We start from the raw sequence: 25,866 nt of genomic DNA, 5'->3' as shown, positions 1-25,866 counted from the left end.
AATTAAAAACACCTCACAGCCACGAAATTCAAAACACCTCACCACCACATAATTCAAAATACCTCACCACCACGTGATTCAAAACCACCACCACGTTATTAAAAACACTTCACCACTATGGAAACAAAAGTTTCAGGGAGTAGTTCAGTGACAACACAGTTCATTCAGTTCAGTTCAGACACTGCCCAGATATGTAGATATATAGATAAATGACTGCACCTGAGTTGCTGCTTTGTCATGGTTTACACCAATCATAATGCACAAATGTATTTGTAATATACATGATATCACATTTTATAAACAATTGAAAATGAAAACTTAAGTTGAAAAAAAAAAATTCCCCCCAAAAATTCCCCCCCCCCCCCCCTCAAAAAAAAACAATTGGAAAATTATTCCAAAAAAATACCCTTAGGACATACCGACGGGAGAGATAGGTGCATACCACAAGTTTGGTACGATTTCACAAAAGTTTGAGGGAGTAGTTCAGTGCAAACACAGACACTGCACAGATATATATACTGTATATATAGATATACTGTATATTGATATACTGTATATATAGATATACTGTATATTGATATACTGTATATACGTGTGTATATATATATATATATATATATATATATATATATATATATATATATATATATATATATATATATATATATATATATATATATATATATATATATATATATATATATATATATATATATATATATATATATATAGTTGCCTTTGAAATTTAAAATGATTAAAAATAACGATGTATCTAAAAGTATTTTTTTAAACTATGTATGAAACTGTACTAGGAGCGTACGTAGTATAGATATAGTTAGACAGTGGGTGGGTTATTTACTAACTACGCGTTTTTGGCGGAAATGCCATGACACAGATAACTATTTCCGGTTACACCGCGCATGCGCAGAAAAGCGGGCGGGCGGCGATCATGGCTGGTGAGTGTTTTAATGAGCGTTGAGGGAATCGGCGCTTTTTATTTTCCGCTTTTCTTTGTAATAAGTTCTCCCGAACTTTACACCTTATTACTTACCTTTTTACCTTTCAATGAATGGCGTTTGATCGAAGTGAGTGTGCTCGACGACCTCACGCACTACATCTCATCTGTGAGAGGCCGCCGCCCATCGAATGACTTCTCGAAAGGAAGTGACCGCGACAAAATACTAAAAAATACCGTCCTTATGATGAGGTTATATGTTTATATACAGCCTGGAAAGATGGTCGACAGATACACACAATCATTCAATCTCTCCTCTACTCCTCTACTCCAAGCTCAAGCTGTGTAGCCTGGCTTCCAATCCCAACCCAGCTCTGAACTGTCATGCCGGTGTTTCACAGGCAGGGTGATTCGTGTGTGTGTGTGTGTGTGTGTGTGTGTGTGTGTGTGTGTGTGTGTGTGTGTGTGTTTGTGTGTGTGGACGTTTGTGTGTGTGGACGTTTGTGTGTGTGGACGTTTGTGTGTGTGGACGTTTGTGTGTGTGGACGTTTGTGTGTGTGGACGTTTGTGTGTGTGGACGTTTGTGTGTGTGGACGTTTGTGTGTGTGGACGTTTGTGTGTGGACGTTTGTGTGTGTGGACGTTTGTGTGTGGACGTTTGTGTGTGTGTGTGTGTGTGGACGTTTGTGTGTGTGTGTGTGTGTGGACGTTTGTGTGTGTGTGTGGACGTTTGTGTGTGTGTGTGTGTGTGTGTGGACGTTTGTGTGTGTGTGTGTGTGTGTGGACGTTTGTGTGTGTGGACGTTTGTGTGTGTGGACGTTTGTGTGTGTGGACGTTTGTGTGTGTGGACGTTTGTGTGTGTGGACGTTTGTGTGTGTGGACGTTTGTGTGTGTGGACGTTTGTGTGTGTGGACGTTTGTGTGTGTGGACGGTTGTGTGTGTGGACGTTTGTGTGTGTGGACGTTTGTGTGTGTGGACGTTTGTGTGTGTGGACGTTTGTGTGTGTGGACGTTTGTGTGTGTGGACGTTTGTGTGTGTGGACGTTTGTGTGTGTGGACGTTTGTGTGTGTGGACGTTTGTGTGTGTGTGTGGACGTTTCCTTGTGTGTGTGGACGTTTCCTTGTGTGTGTGGACGTTTCCTTGTGTGTGTGGACGTTTCCGTGTGTGTGTGGACGTTTCTGTGTGTGTGTGTGTGTGTGTGTGTGTGTGTGTGTGTGTGTGTGTGTGTGTGTGTGTGTGTGTGTGTGTGTGTGTGCGTGTACTTGTGTGTGCGTGTACTTGTGTGTGCGTGTACGTGTGTGTGTGTCACAAATTCCTGCCCGGACTCCTGCTGGGAAGGCAATGGCAAACCAACCATTGTCATTTATCACCCTTGACAAGAAAGTCTGCAACAAAGTATTATTTCTTGGTTTGTAAGTAGTTGACGAGGACCTTGGTTTGTAAGTAGTTGACAGTCCTTGGTTTTTTAAGTAGTTGACAGTCCTTGATTTTTAAGTAGTTGACAATGTCCTTGCTTCATTTAAGAAATCTTGTGATCGTGCGGATAATATAAGCCACTTTTATTAACATGCCTTGTTTATTTTTGCCACATTTACTGTCACTTTAATGTCACTAAATGTGCCGTATTGTCCCTACCCTACTCTATCCCAACCTCCCCTACCTTACCCAACCCATACAAACCCGCAGCAGAAAAGCTGAACCCGGTAAGTACCAGATGTGTGAATATGTCCGACCGGATCCACATAGAGTAGTTGGACAGTGTATAATACCTCATTCACACCACAGTACATTCCATTCCTGGAACAGCCTTGTGTAAAATTCCACTTTCTGCAACTACATCCTACTGTCAACCGAGTTAGCAAAATGTTCCCACATAATGCTTTCACACCTTGTCAATTCTTGCCACAACCAATTGGGGTGGTGTTAACCAAATGTCACAGTCCCGGTCCTCGGCCGTCACTGTGTGCCGATTTGCACGGAACAGCTCGGTTGAGGGAAATAGGAGGAAAAGTGGGAGACCTCGGCTGAGATGGAAAGATTGTGTGAATCGGGATTTGGGAGAGTGGAGAGAGTTGGCTGGGATAGATGGCAGTGTGTTTTTGTGTGCGCGTGTGCCGTTGGTCGTTATATCCAAATGCGGTTTTAAGAAGGTGGAACGGAGTTCTCCCAGGTCTCAAAGTATCCACCTCCGTTTTCGAAGGGATCATGATTTATGGACCAGTTTGTGAAGTTTTCTTTTTCTCAAAGTTTTGTTTTGAGGGCTTTTTTGAGGATCGTTACTGAGCCTCGGAAAGCTTCCATTTGCAGTTTGTGTGGTGTCGTAGCAGTTTTTTAACATTTCCAAGGTTCTTTTTTAGTTCACCTGGATCGAAGTTCAGGGGAGCTTATGTGATGGCGCGGTCGTCCGTCAGTCAGTCCGTACGTAAACACTTGAAACTTCTTCTCCAAAACCACTGATGGGATTATGACCAAATTTGGCACAAATGATATTTGTTGTGTTGTTACTAAAGTTTGTTCACGGCATTAATTTTTTTTTAGGTTTTAGGGTGTTTCCCGGGGTCATAGTGGGTCCATGCTTGATCCCCCCCCCCCCCCTCTTCTCTGAAACCACACACACCATTTTTTTTTTCTTTTTTTTTTTTTGTGTACAAGATCGAGGCTCGTGAAAGAGCTAACATTAATCACAGAAAGTCAAACCGACACATAAAACACAAAACAAGGGGAACGGTAGACAAGATGGGGAGAGAGGGGGAAGGACACAAACACAACATTTGAGAGCAGGGACATCGAGAGAACTGTGGGAGGGAGAAGGCTTGGAGGGAGGTGGGAGAGGTATAAAACATATGAACACTGCAAGGACTTCCACGAAAGAAGTTCGAATTTCAAAAAAAGTGTATCTGGGGTGAATTAGTGGGGGTATAAAAGATCAAGGTTTTGGATGGGGGAAGATAAGAGATGGTGGTGAACAGCTGTTTTAAAGACCTGGAGGGAGGAGTGGGATTGAAGGGAGTGAGGGAGTTTGTTCCAGAGGTGGGAGAAAAGGGGAATGAAAGAGTGAAGGTGAGCAGAGAGCCTAGATTTTGGCAGTTTAACCATAAGAGGGTTGCTGGCAGATCTTGTGCGACCTGCAGGAATATTTGGGGGACAGAGCACAGAGAGAGCTGGGGGGGCAAGGCCAGAGAGGAGTCGGGAGAAGACAGAAAGACCAACCTGCCTGCGGTGAGTGAGTGAAAGGCCCTCTGAGTTAGCTTCATCGCAGGAGATTCCAATGATTCTGAAAGCTTTGGTTTCATGGAACTTCACCATAACCTTTACCAGGTGATGTGCCAAAGTTTGTTCATGGCATTGGAAAAAATCGGGGTCTGAGGAGGGACATGGGGTGGGGGATTAACCCCACAATAGTTATTTCATTGTTTAAAGTCTTATGATTATGTTAGTATGATTCTACATGCTGCCCTGTCTTCTAGCAAGCATTGAAATTGGTTTAAAACAAGTCAGGAGATGACGATGGTTCACGAGTGAGCGGTATTCAATGACAAAGGACGGACTATAACCGAAACAGGCCCGGACAGGCCAGGCCCGGAAATGTCAAAACGAAGGTTACTGACCTTGAAATGAGATAGAAAATAATGTATAATCAGTTATGAGGTTAGTTAGCTACACAATACCGAAAATTCGGTGAAAAATGAAATGGGGAAAAATTAATTAATTAATTAATTTAAAAAAACAAAAGAAAAAGAAAAATCGAGCTCCGTGGGACTAGACACATGACATTGGCTTAACCATATATCGAAACCCCTGTCAGATTCCACCAACCCCCTCGGAGAAGACGTAGCTTGAGAACATCTTTGAACATCTTTGAGAATCATCATCTTGAGAACAAAGAACATCTTTTTCGGGCGTGGCTCTGCCCACAATGGACGCAATACGCCCACTCGAGACAGGACGCAACTAGATCATGATATCAACCTCCCACCCAAGTTTCATCAAGATCGGATGATATCATCGGGTAGTTATGCTGCGGACAGACACACACACACACACACACACACACACACACACACACACACACACACACACACACACACACACACACACACACACACACACACACACACACACACACACAGACGCACAACAACAACGACTTTGCTGATAATTATTGGGAGCAGGCTGATTGGTCTGTAGTTGTAAGGATCTATTTTTGCACCTTTTTGTGTGAAGCGGTAATGTTGGTGATTTCCAAGCTGATGGCAGATGAGCTTGAGCAAAAGAGAGGGTGAAGAGAACAGAGAGAGGGTGAGATAGAGCGGCGGAGCAGGATTTTAGGACCGGTGGGCTGATGCCGTCTGGTCCAGTTACAGAATCAGAGTCGAGGATTGACAGAAACTTCACCTTGTCAGGAGAGAAGGACACAGAGTCCAGGAGCAACTAGGTATGGTGGCTGGTGGGTACAGAGAGAGATGGTTTTGAGACACAATATTTTGAGGCAAACAGAGTTGAGGCATTCAGCTTTTTCACGTGCGGAGTCAGCTGTGTAGCCATTTGAGGTAAGGGTGGGGATGGAGGGGGAACAAACACCAGAAACGGATTTGATCAGACGCCACCTGGATTTGGAAGAGGGAGACAGGTTTGAGAGTTCAGTCTTGAGATTCGAGAGATATTGTTTCCTGGCTCTCCTGAGGGTAGACACACACTTGTTCCGGGGTTTGTAAAAGTGAAATGAGATTGCTCTCCGTTGGATTTGCCTTCCAGGAGGCGAAGGCAAGTTGTTTCAGGGCAACTGCTTCACCACAAGATTCCATGTACCATGGATGGGAGGAAGGGTATGACAACTGAAAACGAGATGGGATAAATCTGTGCATGAGAGAGAGCAATTTACTTTGGAAGAATTCCCAGGATGAGTTGATGTCAGAGGCAGTAGAGATGGGAGACCAGTCCAGATGATTGATGGCTGCTTGAAGACCGTGCCAGTCGGCCTGAGTGATATGCCAGACTCGTCGACGCTGAGGAGGCTCTCTGAGAATGGCCTGATAAATGTCCACTTAAACAAGCACATGATCAGAAGAACCGATTGGAGCAGAAGAGGAGCAGCAGACATTTGCAGGGAAGTTTGTCATAACCAAGTCTAGAAGAGAAGATGCTCCGTTGACTGAGATCCAGGTCGGGAAATTGACAGATTGTGTTAGTCCCAGTTGGTCGCAGAAGTCATTTGCTGAGGAGCCATAGCCGATGTGAGAGGAACCCACACCCAGCCAGCTGGCACGATGAGAGTTGAAATCACCACATATGAGGAAGAGAGAGTTGGGATGAGTAGATAGAAGTTGGTCCATGTTATCAGACAGCGAGATGTAGATGGAGTCATCATTGTTTGGTGGATGGTACAACACACATATGAACAAAAGGTGGGAGCGAAGGGGAAGCCATAGCCAGAGGTACTCCTGGGGGTGGGGTGGAGAGAGGGCAGTGCAGGGAGAGTAAGGAAGGGTGTTTTTGATAAAGATAGCAACCCCACTTCCAGGACGAGGCTCAGGTCTATCACACCGGAGGAGGGAGTAACCAGGAAGAGATATTAAGGAATCAGAGACATCTTGAAGGAGGAAAGTTTCTGTTAAGCAGATGAAGTCTGGTTTGTCAGAAGCAACCTGCATGGAGAGATCAATCAGGTTTGAGCAAAGGCCCCGGGTCTTCAGGGTATTTTGGGATATTGGTGGTCTTAAGGGTCTTGGGGGATCTTAAAGGTTCTTCAAAGGTCCAATGGGTCTCAGCAGTCCAAAGTGTTGAAAGGTACATTCCGATAGTACATAATTAATAGACATACACAATTGATAGACAGGATGCCACTGACTTCAAACAGTACATAATTTATTGATATATTGAAAACTCACATGGCTGGAGAAGATAATTTAGTAGAGTTTATTCTTCTTCTTCAATCAATAACAACTGGCTCCCAGACCATAAGACCAATCATGTTGAAATTTTAAACGTGTTCTGCTTTTCCATTACTACAATACTTTGAAGTTTCACGTCGATTTATCGATTAATGAAGTGGTTCAATATCTTACTATAATTCACCAAATGTCCGTCCGTCCATTCGCAGGTACCGCAAAAACGGCTGAACCTATTGCAACGATATTTTGGGTGGATAATCCTGGGACCCCCTGGAGTAAAATAGGCGAAATTGTTTTTCCAATTTTCCAGTTTTTCCAAACACGATGGAATAATATTTACCGATATGAACAGTGATGTGGCTTTTATTGAAATTCTACAAATACTGTTTAGATTTTGATGAGAACCTGCCGCAAATGCGGAAGTGGACAAATGACGGCAATGCGTGGGTTTGATAATATCCCAATACAATCGTCATTCAATTGTAATGTTAAATCATTAAATGTTAATCGTTTTGTTAAAGTATCAATTGATGATTGGAATTGAGTGAATACAATTACGATTTTGAATTCGTAATTGTGTTCACCCAACCGTACGGAAATTCACATCAGGATTTAAATATTTATTTATGTCACGAATGTTGTTAAAAGTTTATTTTTTATTTTAATGCTATTTAATTTGTGATTGGAGTTATGCTGTTTGGAATTAAAAAAGAGATATCGAGTTCAAGTGAATGACGAAATGCCGTGACGGTTTTACGTTCTAAGCGTGATATTCGCGGATCGCCATATGCAGATTCGCCATTGACTGGGTATAGAACAAACGGACCCGTTTGTTTGCGAACGGGTACGTTTTTCATGGAAGTCCTTCACAAACTTTCTGTCCATGTCTGATGTGCGATTGAAGGTGCTACAGGAATGTGGAATTTATTGGTTTCATGCTTTAGCATTCGCCATTTCTGCATTGTCTGTTTACTTCTGGCCTCCCACCCGTGCGTAGCACGGGTACCTCACTAGTATATATAATTTTAAAAAGATTTTTGTTCAATCCTATATGGCTGCCAAACCATGTGACGTATGAATTATTCAAGGACACCATGGTATCCCCAAGGCATGGGGAACATGTGTGTGAAGTTTCCGTTCGATCTGTTCAGCCGTTCGGGAGGAGAGGCTTTTTAAAGGTTTATTCTTGAAAAAAATCATAGCTCCCAAACCATGTGACCTATGATATCATGGTCATGGAACTTTTTGTTTGTCATGGGTATGCGATCATGCATGTAATGTTTTGCCTTGATCTGTTTAACCGTTTCGGAGAAAAAGGGTTTTCAGGTTTTTTTTTTTTTTTAAGGCTTTTGTGTTAAAAAAGATATGGCGGCCGGACCACGTGACCGATGACGTCAGCATTGTTTTTTTTTCTCCACCAATTTATCTCTGGATGACGCTGAAGAAATGTCATCCTGATCGGATGAAATTTTGTACTTGTCGAATTATGACGTCATAATGGAGGCACCTTTGACATCATTAACATATGTTATTCCCCATTGAGAGTTCTTTACAATGAGCTGTCTCAATTTTTTCGACGTAGCGCTTTCGGAGATTTAGAGGTGCAAAGTTTTTTGGTTTTTCCAAGATGGTGCCCGTACCAACTGATCTATGACGTCATAATTATGATTGAAAATATTCTACAGGAGTAGGTGTGCCTATGGTGAAAATTTCCTGTGAATAGGACCAACGCTTGCAGAGAAAAGGATAATTATTCTGTGCGGACAAACAAACGGACCCAAATGCAATACCCTGTCCTCTGGCGAGGGTAACCAGAACGGGCACTTAGTAGTGCATGTCCCCACCAGATGAACAGTTTACGTTTTGTATCGCACTGATAAGTTGGATGTGGTTCCGGACCTGAACCAAAATCGAAGCTGCTCGTGATGTCACCAAACCAACTCGTCCAGCAGGTTTTCTCATAACCCATCCACAACTTTTTGAGATATCGTGCTAACAGACAAACGGGTGAAAACATAATCTCTGTCCACCTTTGGTACAGATGCAATGGTATGTGAGAACAAGCGTTACGCCTATGTCCCCCGTCGGTGAAGTGATGCGAGTTGACAAAGTGGAAGACGCAAGGCGGCCATCTTGATTTTGACGTGGCGACCCAATTTTCAATAGCCTTCTTCCTTCTGCCTAGATACACCCACACACCAGATTAGAAGTTGGTACTTCGCTTATTTTTCAAGATATTTCGCTCACAAGGTTCAGACATATATATGGTGGTGGCCATCTTGAATTTTGACGTGGCGACCCAATTTTCAATAGCGTTCTTCCTCATGCCGAGATACACCCATACACCAAATTAGAAGTTGGTACTTCGCTTATTTTTCAAGATATTCATCTCAAGGTTCAGACATACATGGCGGCGGCCATCTTGGATTTTGACGTGGCGACCCAATTTTCAACAGCGTTCTTTCTTGTGCCTATATACAGCCACACACCAGATTAGAAGTTGGTACTTCGCTTATTTTTCAAGATATTTCGCTCACAAGGTTCAAACATATATATGGTGGCGGCCATCTTGGATTTTGACATGGCGACCCAATTTTCGATAGCCTTCTTCCTTCTGCCTAGATACATCCACACACCAGATTAGAAGTTGGTACTTCGCTTATTTTTCAATATATTTCGCTCACAAGGTTCAGACATATATATGGTGGTGGCCATCTTGAATTTTGACGTGGCGACCCAATTTTCAATAGCGTTCTTCCTCATGCCGAGATACACCCATACACCAAATTAGAAGTTGGTACTTCGCTTATTTTTCAAGATATTCATCTCAAGGTTCAGACATACATGGCGGCGGCCATCTTGGATTTTGACGTGGCGACCCAATTTTCAACAGCGTTCTTTCTTGTGCCTAGATACACCCACACACCAGATTAGAAGTTGGTACTTCGCTTATTTTTCAAGATATTTCGCTCACAAGGTTCAGACATATATATGGTGGTGGCCATCTTGAATTTTGACGTGGCGACCCAATTTTCAATAGCGTTCTTCCTTGTGCCTAGATACACCCACACACCAGATTAGAAGTTGGTACTTCGCTTATTTTTCACGATATTTCGCTCACAAGGTTCAGACATACATGGCGGCGGCCATCTTGGATTTTGACGTGGCGACCCAATTTTCAACAGCGTTCTTTCTTGTGCCTAGATACACCCACACACCAGATTAGAAGTTGGTACTTCGCTTATTTTTCAAGATATTTCGCTCACAAGGTTCAGACATATATATGGTGGTGGCCATCTTGAATTTTGACGTGGCGACCCAATTTTCAATAGCGTTCTTCCTTGTGCCTAGATACACCCACACACCAGATTAGAAGTTGGTACTTCGCTTATTTTTCAAGATATTTCGCTCACAAGGTTCAGACATACATGGCGGCGGCCATCTTGGATTTTGACGTGGCGACCCAATTTTCAACAGCGTTCTTTCTTGTGCCTAGATACACCCACACACCAGATTAGAAGTTGGTACTTCGCTTATTTTTCACGATATTTCGCTCACAAGGTTCAGACATACATGGCGGCGGCCATCTTGGATTTTGACGTGGCGACCCAATTTTCAACAGCGTTCTTTCTTGTGCCTAGATACACCCACACACCAGATTAGAAGTTGGTACTTCGCTTATTTTTCAAGATATTTCGCTCACAAGGTTCAAACATATTGTTACAGACGTGGCTTAGATGTTATTTACCGAGCGGTTTGGTATGACCACGTCTGCACAAGTTACCCGATTATACCCGAACGTTGACTAATCGCGCTACGCTAGGTCAATGAAGGAAAAGACACACGGCTGGGATTAAAATGACACGACACCATGGATACGGTTCTCAAGACCTCCGGAGGAGATTATATTCGTTCGGAAGGTCAGATTACAGGGACGAGAGGTACAGCATAGAAAGACAAGCACTTAGACACAATCTTATATTAACCCCAACAGACGACAGATAAACGGGACAAAAGGCTGACTCACACGGGGATTGATGGCTAGGAAAGGCAGGATCGATGGCTCCAGGTGCACCTGGGCTCAGGGACAGAATCGACTCGGTCCGGTCCAGAGATGCGGGAGGTCTCACAGCGCTCGAGGTAGTGACTTGCTCTTCTTCAAGCTGGGGGCGCATCTGACCTCACATCCGGTGAGTCGCTTCGTATATCCGGCGGGGAGTGACACGCCCTCGGCTCGTTAGCTCCGCCTCGTGGAATCGGCACGTTGCTTCTCATTGGGTGCGTGCGGGGGGTTTACCAGGCTCCGCCCTTGACGAGGAGCTGACAGCCAGCCCCTTCGTGGTAACCCCGTGGAGCGCATGGTCATGGCGGCTAACCGAGCTGGTGGGAGGACGCACACTCCCCCCGCGCGCCGTGGTTGTAGTTGTTGTTGTAGCTGTAGTTGTTGTTGTTGTTGTTGTTTGGGGAAGAAGATGGAAGGAGGTATGGGAAAGGTCCTAAACTCACTACTGGTGCCATATAATCACATTCTGGTGCAACGAAGAGTCATAATTAATGGAAACGAGTCCTTAACTGACATAGACTAAGAATAACTAGCAAGATGTCCGAAAGTTGTCTACGTGTGATGCGGTGGACCTGGGCACGACATTTAATGGGGGAAAAAGGGGAAGGTCGGTTCTACAGAGTGTTATTTACCGGCAATGGGACTAGGGAATGGGGGATTGGGGATAGTTGGGGAGTATTGGGGAAATAGGGGGAATATTTACAAGCGGATATGGAGGCCAAATTCCATATTCGCAACATTGCACCCTTCTCTACCCTCGGGGCGTCCCGACCCGATAAATTTTTACCTACTTTAGTGTGGCACGCAATGTAGTTCCCTCTACTATTAACTCTACCCTGAGTGCGACAGTTTTACAGATATTCACAAATGAGTAAATATGTCCCCCTGCGACGTTGCACCCTTCTCCTCACAGAAACACACCCACAGGATAACCGAATCCGGAAAGAATCCTCAAACTAAACATACAGCCGGTAGGGAGCATTATTTACACAAGACTACGCTGATATTTACACTACGATCCAGGACCTGTTTTTGGAGGAACACATGCAGATGTTATGCATAGAGAGAGCACGCATGCTAGCATCGATACACCAACCCACGAGTGCTCTGTGGCCTACGGCCTTTAATAATGTGCAGAGCACCCCTTCCAAGCATCAAGCACCACCCCCATCACACAGTGAGCACCATCCGGTGCACCAATAAAGTGTCTATAAATCATTGTGTGGTGTCGCAGCCGGCCGATGTTCTGCCGCTGGTCTTGCCTTCGTGTGGTGCACTTGGTGTTCTTACTTCCTTAGAAAAATAAAGAAAGGCGCCAACCGCGTCCATTTCTTTATTGTGGCCGTCAGGGGGCCAACTATAAGTGGTTCACCTGTATGGCATAGGTGCCACGTTGACCCATAGGTCCATCCACGGGTGGTGCTTGGCCGCAAAAGAACTGCGGTCCATTGTGGGTGGCCACAAACATTGCGGTCCATATGGTGTATCGATCCCAGCAGCAAGCAGCGAAAGTGCAGGCCCACAACTGCGAAGCCAGCACCTCTCTCTCTTCTCTCTCTGCCCCAAAACCAGATCCTCGGAGGTGGGAGACAAAAGAAGCAGACAAGTGAGTAAGGTGGTAAGGGCGCAAAAGTGCACGCAATATAAGATGATGCACACTGGGGGCACATGGGAACCAGGTGAGACAGGTACGTTCCTACCGTACGCCCCCCCCCCCCCCCACCAGGTAACCTACATGGCCCCTCCCTTACCCCTTACTGTACCCACAAAACACAACACTACCCATAAACATCTACTTTACAAATCAACAAACATCCCTACTGTCTTCCCCGTTCCTCCCATATACCAAATTCGCCTTCTTTCCCTCCTAACCAATCAAATTTGCCATTTTCAACTCTCATCAAAATTTGCCATCTCCAACTCAACATCATAATTTGCTATCACCAATTCATCATCAGTCCCTCCTAGGGAGGGAGAGATGGAATCACCCCAATGTCTCATCCACGTCGTGATGCGTCTCACAAATCCACAGCAATCCTCATTTCCTGCACAGAACGAAGAAAACACAGGTGTGGAGTCATCATCATCACCACAGGTAAGTGGCTGCGTATGGTGCGACAGGTTCATCAATCCTAACTATTTCCTAAATGACTTTAACAACTTTACACTACCCGGGGTCTTTCTCCGGCCAAACCATTGGCCCTCTTACACTATGGGTTCTAAAAACCAATTCCCATTGGCCAAACTGTGGTGCTTTTCAATTTGGTGTCTCACTCCCCCGATTCATCTCTCGGTGCCCTCGCACAATTTCTGGGCTGTGGCGTGTACCTCTCCCAGTGGGTCTACCCACCTGCACACCTCCACCACTGCAGTTGCCTCCGAGCTTACCTGCTCCTTACCCTAACCTAACTACCTGGGGAAGGCCCTCTGGCGCTCTCCCCACTCGGTGCCCTCTCTGGCACTGGGCTACCCGGGTCCGTCCTCCGGATCCTCGGGCCCCATCCACAACTACCGGCTTCCCAGAGCCCACCTGCGGCCTCACCTGGCCGACATCCTCACAGTGGTGGAGTGCCCAACCAACTACACACACTACAGGCTACACGCCCAGCCATTTCCACAACACTAATGCACCCATTCACAACACCATTCTGCAACCGCACCACAGATGCCAATATCCAACCACAATTTACCTGTACCCTCTACCTAACACTTACACTACCCGCCCCGGGTATCCGTGATAGGGGTCCACTCTTCCCCCATCCACACCTTCGCACCATGCACACCACTCCGTACCACTTACTCCAACTCTCTCCACACACCTGTACTGGCACACCTGTGCTCTCACACCTGGTGCCACCTGCACCCTTCTCTCCCCAAGCGCATTCGCGCTGATCCACAACACTCATTACTCACACACTGCTCCACACACCTGTCCAGTTGCACACCTGTGCAATCACACCTGTTCAATTCTCACACACACGGCATCATCTCAGCTAACTACTCCCTTCTGAAACTTGCGCTTCCCAGTCGTCCCTTTAAACTATTGCGCTCCCACGTCATTATAATCCACACTAATCTACCTGCGTCCCCACTACAGGTATCAGTCACTAACTAACCTTAACGTTACCTAATGTCAATCTCTTCTAGATCCCTACAATATAACCTAACCCACCCGGGCTAGTTTTCACTGCCATACACCCCATAAACTATTGCTCCTTTGCCCCACACCATGGGAAGGGTGGCAGGGATGCCAGCCTTACCCACCGGGCCCATCGCTCACTACCAATTTTGCACATCAAATTTCAACAAATCAAAAATTTGCCAATCACTGCCCATCATCTGCCAATCACTACTGCCAATCCTTTGCCAATCATCAAATTTTGTTTTTCTCTAATTTTGGGGCCAAAACACTAACCTCATCACCCAGTCTACTCACTAATGCCTCTCGGTGCGCCAATTCACTTCTAAAGCCCGGCTTCGTAAAGCCAAGCCAGGAATGCGGGTTGTTCTGTGCCAGCGGCTGGATGCGTCCGGCACTCGGTGCAGGGACGGGGGCTTACCCGGGCCGAGATCCCACGCACCATCTCGGCGTGGAGCCATCCAATGTCCCGATCTCGACCTGCCGGACTGCCTCAACAAAAAGTGGTCGCCATGACGACCCTTTCTATCGGGCTGCCCGCTCCGCCTAGTGGAGCACGGACGCGGCCGTTCAAAGCGAGGCCCAGCACGCACCGAGGGCCCGATTCGGCTATAAGTCGTTCTAAACTCCACCCCGTCTAACGTCGATGCTTCACCTGGACGCTTACACCCCGCAGCCCGTTCCTTGCTCACACATCCAGCCGTTCCCATCCTACCTTTCCTTACACACCCAGGTACACCCATTCCACTCACAGCCTTGGTCACACACCTGACCACCGAACACTTTGGCACACATTCGTTGGTAGCACACCTCACCAACACACCTCTTCGCACCCCCTCCTCTGTCACCTCCTCTGTGACAATCACAGGTGTGCCCTCATTCGCACACCCAACCACGTGCCTCACCACCAACTCCAGCGTGCATTCCCACTCACGCTCTACCATTCCAGGTGTGCATCCTTCCATCCCAGGTGTACATCCTCGCTCACCTGTCACACCCAACTCACGCTCCTTGTCACTCTCACTACTCTCACCACCACTCTTGACAACGCACTCACCCTTACTCTTGACAGCGCACTCTTTCCCCATGCACCTGTCCGTCACACACCTTTCTCGCGCACACTCTCCCGTTACACCCTCTGTAACACTTACCACACCGCGCTTCCATGTGCCCCCTCGCACACGCGCTACGACCGACTCACTCTCGCCAGCACCCTCACTCCTTGGCACGCACTTTTTCCTCACACACCCCAGAGTCGGACTTTCTCGCACACCTCCTCTTTCGCACACCAGACCTGTCGCACACTTCACCAACGGCCTCTCACGAACACCCGGGTCTATCTCGACCCCCCAGCTTCTTAAATCCCCTGGCGCATCATACGCACGACCATATTGGTCACCACTTACACCGGGTCCTCTTCCTCTTCGCTTCTCCTCCATCACCTGCGAATCCCTCATCCGGTTAATGAGCACATCATCACGATCCAAACACAGACTTTGGACCAATTCTTTTATCTCCTCTTTTATCTCTTTCTTATCCCCTCTCCGTCGCTTCTTAATTTCGCTCATCCCTTCTTCCACTTCTTCTAATTTGTGCTTCACCTCTTTTATTCCCCGGTACGTCTCCTCAAGCTCGTCCTCCAAGGCTACCTTGACCGTTTCCATGTGCGTCCTCACCTGCCGGTCCTTCGTCTCCATTACCTCTACCACCTCGTCCAACCTCGTTGTCAGTCCCTCACGTACCATCTGACATTCCCTCTTCGTCGCTACCAAGTCATTTTTTAGGTCATTTTGTGTCGCTTTTAACCCTCCTATTACCGCTGTGTTCTTCTTTACCTGGTCCGTTAGTTCTTTTTGTCCCTCTGTTAGCTGCTCCACCTCCTGCGTCAGGTCCTCTATGCCCCCTTGTAACTTTACAGTCCCCTTTCTCACCTCCTTCTCCATGTGCTCCTTACAGTGCCTCACCTCCTCTCGCACTCCTCCGACCTCCTCACTCACTCCTCTTCTGATCTCCTCTCCCATCACTTGCATCTCCTGCCCAGATGCCACCCTCATCTGCTCCATTTCCTCCCTGTGAGCATCCAGTTTGGTTTCTACCCCCATTCTGACCCCCTCTATCTGCTGCTCCATTTGTTTAACTTCCCTTTCCGCTTGGTCCCTCATGTCCCTCAATTTGCCTTCCATACTGTTTTCTAACCCCTCTAACCCATTTTTCACTCCCTCTATCTGATTCTCCTGGGCAGCCATTCTATTTTCTACCCCCTCTAACCCCTTTTGCATCCCTTCCATTTGATTCTCTTGAGCGGCCATTCTGTTTTCTACCCCCATTAACCCCTCCTGTATTTCCCCTAATCTATTGTCTAATTTCCCAAATTTCTCGTCTAATCCCTTAAAATTATTGTCTAATCCCCTAAAATTATTGTCTAATCCCTCACCAGTACCCCTCGCTTCGTCCCTCATTACCCCCATTTGGTTTCCCATTACCCCCAATTGCTCACTCTGAGCATCCATCCGGTTCCCCATTACCCCCATTTGGCCCCCCAAGTCATTCCTCAGGTCTTCACTTGTCCGGACCATGAGCGCCTTTATTTGTTCCATAAATAGGCCCCAATCCATCGGCGGCGCTGCTACGGTCGCGGGCGCGGTGACCAGCGAGGCGCCATTTTGTGCGTTTGCTACCCTCGCTGCTTCGCTCTCCTCACGTCCCTCAATTTGGTCCTGGACCGACCCTGCCTCACTCTCCACTACCGGACCCCAGCTGTCTTGGTCTGCCATAGCGCGACTTTCAAAATTCGGGTTTTTATTTCCGTATAACAAATTCAAATTTCGCCGTTATAATTTCGCGCGGGAAACGCGCTCCGAATCGACTCTACTACAAATTTGGGCCTAATAAATTTAGTCCCGGGTCCGAATTCCACTCCTCGACACCAATTGTTACAGACGTGGCTTAGATGTTATTTACCGAGCGGTTTGGTATGACCACGTCTGCACAAGTTACCCGATTATACCCGAACGTTGACTAATCGCGCTACGCTAGGTCAATGAAGGAAAAGACACACGGCTGGGATTAAAATGACACGACACCATGGATACGGTTCTCAAGACCTCCGGAGGAGATTATATTCGTTCGGAAGGTCAGATTACAGGGACGAGAGGTACAGCATAGAAAGACAAGCACTTAGACACAATCTTATATTAACCCCAACAGACGACAGATAAACGGGACAAAAGGCTGACTCACACGGGGATTGATGGCTAGGAAAGGCAGGATCGATGGCTCCAGGTGCACCTGGGCTCAGGGACAGAATCGACTCGGTCCGGTCCAGAGATGCGGGAGGTCTCACAGCGCTCGAGGTAGTGACTTGCTCTTCTTCAAGCTGGGGGCGCATCTGACCTCACATCCGGTGAGTCGCTTCGTATATCCGGCGGGGAGTGACACGCCCTCGGCTCGTTAGCTCCGCCTCGTGGAATCGGCACGTTGCTTCTCATTGGGTGCGTGCGGGGGGTTTACCAGGCTCCGCCCTTGACGAGGAGCTGACAGCCAGCCCCTTCGTGGTAACCCCGTGGAGCGCATGGTCATGGCGGCTAACCGAGCTGGTGGGAGGACGCACACTCCCCCCGCGCGCCGTGGTTGTAGTTGTTGTTGTAGCTGTAGTTGTTGTAGCTGTAGTTGTTGTTGTTGTTGTTGTTTGGGGAAGAAGATGGAAGGAGGTATGGGAAAGGTCCTAAACTCACTACTGGTGCCATATAATCACATTCTGGTGCAACGAAGAGTCATAATTAATGGAAACGAGTCCTTAACTGACATAGACTAAGAATAACTAGCAAGATGTCCGAAAGTTGTCTACGTGTGATGCGGTGGACCTGGGCACGACATTTAATGGGGGAAAAAGGGGAAGGTCGGTTCTACAGAGTGTTATTTACCGGCAATGGGACTAGGGAATGGGGGATTGGGGATAGTTGGGGAGTATTGGGGAAATAGGGGAATATTTACAAGCGGATATGGAGGCCAAATTCCATATTCGCAACAATATATATGGTGGCGGCCATCTTGGATTTTGACATGGCGACCCAATTTTCGATAGCCTTCTTCCTTGTGCCTAGATACACCCACACACCAGATTAGAAGTTGGTACTTCGCTTATTTTTCAAGATATTCAGCTCACAAGGTTGACACATGGCATCAGACATACATGGCGGCGGCTATCTTGGATTTTGACGTGGGTTGCACACACACACCAAATTCGAATGCGGTCCTTCGCTTACGCACGCACGGACGGACGGACGGACACACGGACGGAGGGGAAAACCATTGTCCCCCTTTCGCTCCGCGGTGCGACGGGGGACAATATGGGAGGGATGTCAACAACAACACAAATCCACATTCCAGCCATCATACCTTGATTTGACAGCAAATGTCAATACTCTTCTTCACTTGCATAATAACGAAGATACCCGATTTGCTTGTTGGTTGTGTATGGTGTATTTTAAAATGACAAATTTGCACTTTCTAACGTTTGCATTTTGACATTATTGCTCTTCTTCTTACTGTCCCCCCCCCTGCAGGTGCGGAACCTGGAGGGCTATGTGGGCTTTGCTAATGTACCCAACCAAGTGTATCGCAAGGCAGTGAAGCATGGGTTTGAGTTTTCACTCATGGTGGTTGGTACGGATGCGATTGTACGTGGGAATATGGGAGGGATGGCATATCCGCTGGTGCTGATGCAGTTTTGCTTGGTGCTTTGCAGGTGAATCTGGCCTTGGCAAATCTACATTGCTCAACTCGCTCTTCCTAGCAGATGTTTACTCTGCAGAGTACCCCGGGCCCTCACTACGCGCAAAGAAAACTGTTCAGGTGTGTGCAGTGCTCCTTCAAGTATCACAGTTGCCATTGCTTTGCACTCACTCGCCGGTTTGAAGTTATGGGATTCAAGCTGTAAGGGTTTAATATGTATATATACATACACAAGGGTTTATGCTCATGGAAGAGCTAAACGGCAAAGGGCGTAAGTTTACAAATGAAGAGGTGGTATGGTTGGATGGAAGGTGGGGGTTCGGTGTGGGAGGAGGGAGGGGTACATTTCCAATGAGGTAATGAGGAATAACGCAAAAATGAGTAACAATGGCTCGGAGAGGAATGGAATGGGAAAGAACCCACGAGTGCAAGAGATCGTGGATGTGCACGGGTGAGCACATTAGAAAGAGTGAAGTGAGGAGAACGAGACATCGGACACAAGGAGACCGACCATTTCACAATCGGGAGATAAATGGATGAATTGATGTATGTGGGCAATCGGTCCGAGATGGGGGAGGGGGAGGGAGGAGAGGTGATGATCACGACACGAGCGTGGATGCAGGGAGTGATCGTGAGTGTGGATGGGGGATGATCTTTTAATAGACTTGAGAGAAAATACTTTGCCAAGGCCAGGATCTAAGGCATGAGTTCAGAAATGATCTGATTGACGTAATGGCAGCTGAGCGTTGTTGAGGATGAGCAATCAAGACTTTAATTACGATGTGTAACCCAAACCCCCAGATTCAGCAGACACGGGTGCTCTTGCGTGAGGGTGGAGTTCATCTTCTGCTCACAGTTATTGATACGCCAGGTTTTGGTGATGCCATCAACAACGCTGATTGGTAGGAAGGTTTAACTTTTCAGAACCTCTTTTCACCCCCACAATGACTCACAGCCTCCTTCACCTCCTCTCACATTTAGTTTCATCCTCATATTGCCCTTCCTCCTTTTATGCGTTTGCTCGTCGTACACGCTCAAATTTTTACCTTGTCTTTTGCCCATGATTGCTCACAGCTGGAAGCCAGTGATCGAGTTTGTGGAGAGTCAATTTGAAGAACACCTCAATATCGAGTCAAGGGTGAACAGGCGTCCACTCCCCGACACGCGCGTGCATTGCTGTCTCTACTTCTTGTCCCCCACAGGCCACGGGTGAGGATAAACCGGGTAATCCTGACGACGCTTAAATCACCGTCACACGCAGTTTGGATCAAAATGCAGTCTTACCTGTTCCTCTTGTCAGCTTGAAGGCCATTGATATCGAGTTCATGAAGCAGCTGCACGAGAGGGTTAACATAATCCCGTTGGTGGCTAAAGCTGACACGATGACTGTAGAGGAATGTCGTCAATTCAAAAAACAGGTGATGTGCACGGACACGGTCGCGCCCCGTACATGCGGCACGGTCGCGCCCCGTACACGCGGCACGGTCGCGCCCCGTACGCGCGGCACGGTCGCTCCCTGTACACGCGATATCATTTATATGATGGTTGGCCCTTCGGTGCCCTCTGGGTCCCCCCCTCACCCTCCTCCCTAATGATGGTTGGCCCTTCGATGCCCTCTGGGTCCCCCCACCCTCCTCCCTAAAGATGGTTGGCCCTTCGGTGTCCTCTGGGTCCCCCCCTCCCCCCACCCTCCTCCCTAATGATGGTTGGCCCTTCGGTGCCCTCTGGGTCCCCCCCTCCCCCCACCCTCCTCCCTAATGATGGTTGGCCCTTCGGTGCCCTCTGGGTCCCCCCACCCTCCTCCCTAATGATGGTTGGCCCTTTGGTGCCCTCTGGGTCCCCCCCACCCTCCTCCCTAATGATGGTTGGCCCTTCGGTGCCCTCTGGGTCCCCCCCACCCTCCTCCCTAATGATGGTTGGCCCTTCGGTGCCCTCTGGGTCCCCCCCCCCCCCCCCCCACCCTCTTCTCGACTCAATTTTTTTTTATTCCTACTCACCTTTATTCCTACTCTTCTCTACTCATCTTTTGCGATACTTGATTGAATTTATCTGTTTTACCTTTAGTCCCTTGGACTTACCTGGCAATCCTGGAGATGTCATTGCACATGACCTCCAAGGTGATGTCGTGCCATTGGAATTAGGGTCGTGGTCATGCTCTGATCTTTGACATTTTCCTTATCCCGGCAGGAGTTAATGTCACGGTTTTTAATTAATTTAAAAGTGAAGCTTCCACATGCTATTGGAATGTTTACGCACAAGCTCAACCACACCTTTGTATATAATTAGCATGTCAACACGTGATGCAAAATGAATTGGATGTTTGTGTAAATGATTACTTTGATTGATCTGTTGGCGCTACCTTTGATTATATCAGAGTTGTAGTTCCACTGATGGTAGTGAAGGTCGAACGAGCCGATGCTAGCTTCGACGCCTCGTTCCTGCGCTTTGTGTTGGAATTGCTCCCATTTCTTCTGCAGGTTTTGAAAGACATTCAGGAAAATGGAATAGGTATTTACGATTTTCCAGAGGTAGATAACGAAGAGGACAGCAAGCAGACGAAGAAAGCTCGGGTGAGTCGCTCGTCACGGTGCCTTGTTTATTTAATTTGTTTTATCCTGTGCTGACCCAACTTCAGACCCTTTGAACCTTGTGTGGAGTACAGGCCTCCATGCCATTGGCCGTGATGGGTAGTAGCGTGCTGGTAGACTCCAACGGGCGCAAGGTTCGTGCCCGTGTATACCCGTGGGGTCTAGCCGAAGGTGAGTAACTGACCTTTGAAAGTGTAACGAAGCTCCCTGAATTTTGGGGGCCGCCGCTTGCTGGATCCGTGTTCCGAGTGTTGGTTTCATGTGCCTTTCAGTTGAGAATGCTGAGCATTGCGACTTCTCCGTTCTTAGAGACCTGCTGCTCAGGTGAGCAACCAGAGTGGTTTCCACTAGTGGGGAAGTGTAGTTGTCTGATAATAAAAGCCAGGCAACAGCATAATAAAGGTAGTTGCTAACTCCAGCACAGAGCTGGTGGTGGTCTGCATTGGTGGCACAAGAGAATGAAAAACCCCCAAATAATAAGCCAGTTTAGGTTTGGGTTATCTACATTACTAGCTTAGAAGCGCCGACATTTTGGGCTTTACCTTCCTTGGAGAGAGACACGAAGTGAAAAGGGCCCTGGGGAAGGGAAAGGCCAAAATGCTGGTGCTTATATAATTTGTTTCACTGCGGATAAGCTAACCTGGTTTATTCTCTTTATTTTTTATAAAGGAATAATGATGGAATAGGTTTTGAGGACTATGGATGTTTGAATGTGGTGATTGGAGTGTGTGAGAGTAAAAGAAGACCTTCGTTTTATTAAAGCATTTTGCGCCCCACAGATGCCATCTACAGGATCTGAAGGATGTCACAAACACCGTGCACTACGAGAACTATCGGGCTCGACGCCTGGCGGGCTTGGCCGGGCCCGCGGATGGAGCGCGGCCCCGGAGCTCTTTGGGGAGGTTGGTTTCTCAATTTGGGTCATCATCCTTCCCGTACTGCACTCTTACTTTTCTGGCCTTGTGTGCTACTCGCCACTTTTTATGGCATAGCCCATAGGGCAAAGCCGTCTAGAACAGTGTTTGTCCGTATATGTATGTATGTATGTCCCCGCAAACGTATACCAATCCGAGCTGAGGATCTGGCCACATGACGGGGTGATATGATTACGTCTGATGTTATTACGGCGGTGCGGCGGCTGACTCTCCACACTCGGCCATTTTGATTCCAATTTCGTTCTAGTCGAACCTGTCATATATTACAATCGCCATGCCTCTACCTTAACGTTTTTCATTCAGTGTGAAACACAAACAAACCGATTGTTAAAATGACCATTAAATATCGAAAGCATAGACGTTACGTCTCTTCCAACAAAACGGTACGTACCCAACCCCTGTGGGGTATAATCTCGATTACAGTAGATTTTTCCCTCAGTTCTGTAAGTAAAACTTACCTCATGGATGTCGGGATTCCTCCGAATTTCTTTGTTTAATGTTATAAACAGCATTAGTGACCGTTTGAAAAGCTAATCATGTGTGTTTGTGATTTATAATATTTTACAAGCCCGGCTACACGGCTGTTACACTTCCGGTCTTGTTTTTGTATACCAAGTTGCGGCTCGTGTAAGAGCTAACACATAGAACACATAATAAAGGGAGTGGGGGAGACGAGGGGGAGTGTGAGGGAAGGAAGCACAACACCAGTAGGGAACAGGGACGTCGGGAGATCTGTGGAAGGGAGAGAAGGTTGGGGCGGGGTTCACGGGATGAACAAGATGGACACCACATGGACTTTCAGGAAAGAAAACGGAATTTGAAGGAGGTGACTTTGGGGTGAATTAACGGGGGTAGAAAAGATCAAGGTTTTGGATGGGGGAAGATAATAAATGGTGGGGAACAGCTGTTTTAAAGACCTGGAGGGACGAGTGGGATTGAAGGGAGTTTGGGAGTTTGTTCCAGATGCGGGAGAAAAGAGGAATGAAAGAGTGAAGGTGAGCAGAGAGCCTTGATTTTGGCAGTTTCACCATAAGAGGGTTGCTGGCAGATCTTGTGCGACCTGTAGGAATATTGGGGGGACAGAGCACAGATAGAGCTGGGGGAGCAAGGCCAGAGAGGAGTCGGCAGAAGACAGAAAGACCACCTACCTGCCTGAGTTATCTTTTCATGTGCTCCACGCTGGTGTTTTCTCTGTGACTTTGCAGGAGTCCGTTGGAGCAAATGGAAGCTGAACGGCACGAGCAAGAGGGGAGGTTGCAGCGCATGGAGGCCGAGATGGATGCTGTGTTTGCAGCTAAAGTACAAGAGAAGATGCAGAAACTGCGCAGCTCTGAGGCGGATGTGAGTCGGTCGTGAGGTTAGCGGCAGCGTGTAGATCTTTGGTGAAAACGATTCATGTTTACAAAATGTTTGTTTGATGCGTGCATTGCACAACTATGCGACGCACGTTTGCACGGCCCTCATTTTAATGGTTTGTGATTCGTTAACTGGATTCGAAATTGATTGGAGTGTGAGGTGAGTTAGTAACCTTAATAATGGACCACTGCCCACACGTCGCTCGCCGCGGCGGCCTATGCGTCACACGCCGATGAGTAGCTTGCATTGGGGGGCACAACCACCATGAAGAGGCATCCCCGATACTTGTCGATTGAGTGTAGTAGTTAGTAGTAGTAGTAGTAGTAGTAGTAGTAGTAGTAGTAGTAGTAGTAGTAGTAGTAGTAGATAATAATTTATCTACTTGTTGCTAAAGGATGCTCCAAGCATGTTAACCCTTGTAATTCCATACTTCATGATTACCATGTGCTCACAAATTTTTGCTGATAGTGTTCACAGGGCCATGAGCCTTGTGGTCTCCTTGGTGTGCAGACAGTTTTGGTGTGTGCAGACAGTTTGGGTGTGTGCAGACAGTTTGTCGTCGTGTCGGTGATGCTGGCACAGATCGATGATCGATGCCGTTCTGGTATCTGCTCTGCTGGTCATGTCGAAGTGTATAGTTGGTAAACAAAAATGGTGAATTTGAGATGCTGACGTAATAAAGACGGTCACCGGATGTGATGGATCGTGTGCTGCGTGTGTTTGAAGTTGGTGAAGCGTCAGGAGAGCATGATGAACAATCTGGAGGCGCAGCGCCGTGAACTGGAGCAACGTCGTCGTCAGTTTGAAGAGGAGCGACAAGGCATGGAAGCTCATATTGTGCTACTGGAGCAGCAAGCCACCGCAGGATTACGGTGCGTCCCGGGTTAACTTGGGCGTTTCGTTTCCATTTTGATCAATGTGGTTTTGTTTTGGGGGAGGAAGAGGGCTTCAGGAAGCAAACGGGCATTTTAAAGGGAACCCTGTCCTCTTTGCAGCACGCTGGAGCGGAACAAAAAGAAAAATAAGATCTTCTGAACTTCCGTGGCTTCACGAGGTCCAGCCTTCCGCACCGTTAAACCTGCATTTGCTCGTCGCCAAACTTAAAGACTTTGTCCATCCGATGTCCCACTTACCCGACTCCATGTTCGCCCCTCTTCCTTTCCTCGTACTCTATTCTCGGGATCTTTCTATTTGCACGAGTGTGAAGGTCACAGGCAGTGGGGTTTTTTTTATTGTTTGTAACTTTACTCCATTGCTCACATTTGTACCATGCGTATTCTTGTAAATTGTTGTCGGTCAGATTAAACCTTTCCTACACTTGTCTGCCTGTATACCCCACAACTGGTATGTTCGATGTCGATCGTTTAATCCCATCCTCATGAGGTCCTTTGCACAACATTGTTTGAACTCCGTTTAATGATGTAAACACACATTCTGAGTAAACTCCTCGTTTGCTAATTTACAGTTAAGAAGGTCTTAACTCGTTGAATCTCAATTTGATGATTTCTAAAATAACGTTTAACCAAAGGAATTGGCCTTCCTCTCCCCATTGGTCCATGAAGCTGTGACAGTATTCTCCCATCCTCCCTTCAAGTCCACCAGTTTTTCGTCGGACACATCCATGATGTTGAAGACGAATATGAGTATTTACTATTGCCATGAACACTCCAGCCAGCCTTGAAGCACACCCCGTGTTCGCCTCCCAACTAGCCGCACTTGGCAGTGCCGGCATGCTTGTGGAAGCTCCCATGCATGTGAAATGGGGAGTGTTAGCAGGTTCAATTCTCAAATGGCATCTTGGTAGCTCAGTACAACGCGTGAATCAAGTGCACTCGTGCATAATGAACGAGTTTTGTTGACCCGCACACAGGACCTTCCCCTCCCCCTCTCTCCCCCACAGGACCGTGCCTCCCTCCCCTGCACACAGGAGCATGCCTCCCCAGTCCCCACCTCTCATGCCCACCCCATGAGAAAGATCTGTGCCCCCCACCCATACACAGGAGATTGCCCCCCACCCCCCACCACCACCACAGGAGTTTGCCCCCCACCCCGCACACAGGAGCGTGCCACACCTCAACCTCCCTCCCTCACCCTGGGGGATGTGAGTGGGCAGCTCAGGTAGGCGACGGGGGGCAGCTCTGCCCATTCTCAACCCCTGACCCTGCACACGTGATCACGCCCTCACCCCACGAGCAGAAGCCGTAGA

General features: G+C 47.5%; 1 protein-coding gene across 2 annotated transcripts; it reads left to right on the top strand.

The window, feature by feature from the left end:
* Positions 1 to 920: 920 nt before the first annotated feature.
* Positions 921 to 24,981, top strand: LOC137416403 (septin-7). 2 transcript variants are annotated; one of them, XM_068101973.2, is made up of 14 exons: positions 921 to 956; positions 2,641 to 2,657; positions 18,613 to 18,712; positions 18,795 to 18,901; positions 19,583 to 19,683; positions 19,856 to 19,990; positions 20,082 to 20,199; positions 21,259 to 21,351; positions 21,444 to 21,540; positions 21,642 to 21,693; positions 22,149 to 22,271; positions 23,510 to 23,645; positions 24,387 to 24,532; positions 24,656 to 24,981. In XM_068101973.2, the coding sequence occupies exons 1-14, from the start codon at positions 950 to 952 to the stop codon at positions 24,693 to 24,695; spliced, it is 1,272 nt and encodes a 423-aa protein (XP_067958074.1). In that variant the 5' UTR covers positions 921 to 949; the 3' UTR covers positions 24,696 to 24,981. The 2 variants fall into 2 exon arrangements, with proteins under 2 accessions (XP_067958074.1, XP_067958075.1); XM_068101974.2 differs by having other exon boundaries at positions 930 to 956; positions 2,644 to 2,657.
* The last annotated feature ends 885 nt before the right edge of the window (positions 24,982 to 25,866 follow it).

The sequence above is a fragment of the Myxine glutinosa genome, chromosome 5, assembly GCF_964187855.1.
Source record: "Myxine glutinosa chromosome 5, kmMyxGlut1.1, whole genome shotgun sequence".
Lineage (NCBI taxonomy): Eukaryota > Metazoa > Chordata > Myxini > Myxiniformes > Myxinidae > Myxine > Myxine glutinosa.
Note: the sequence above shows the minus strand (reverse complement) of the source record. Positions and strands in the feature narration are given on the sequence as shown.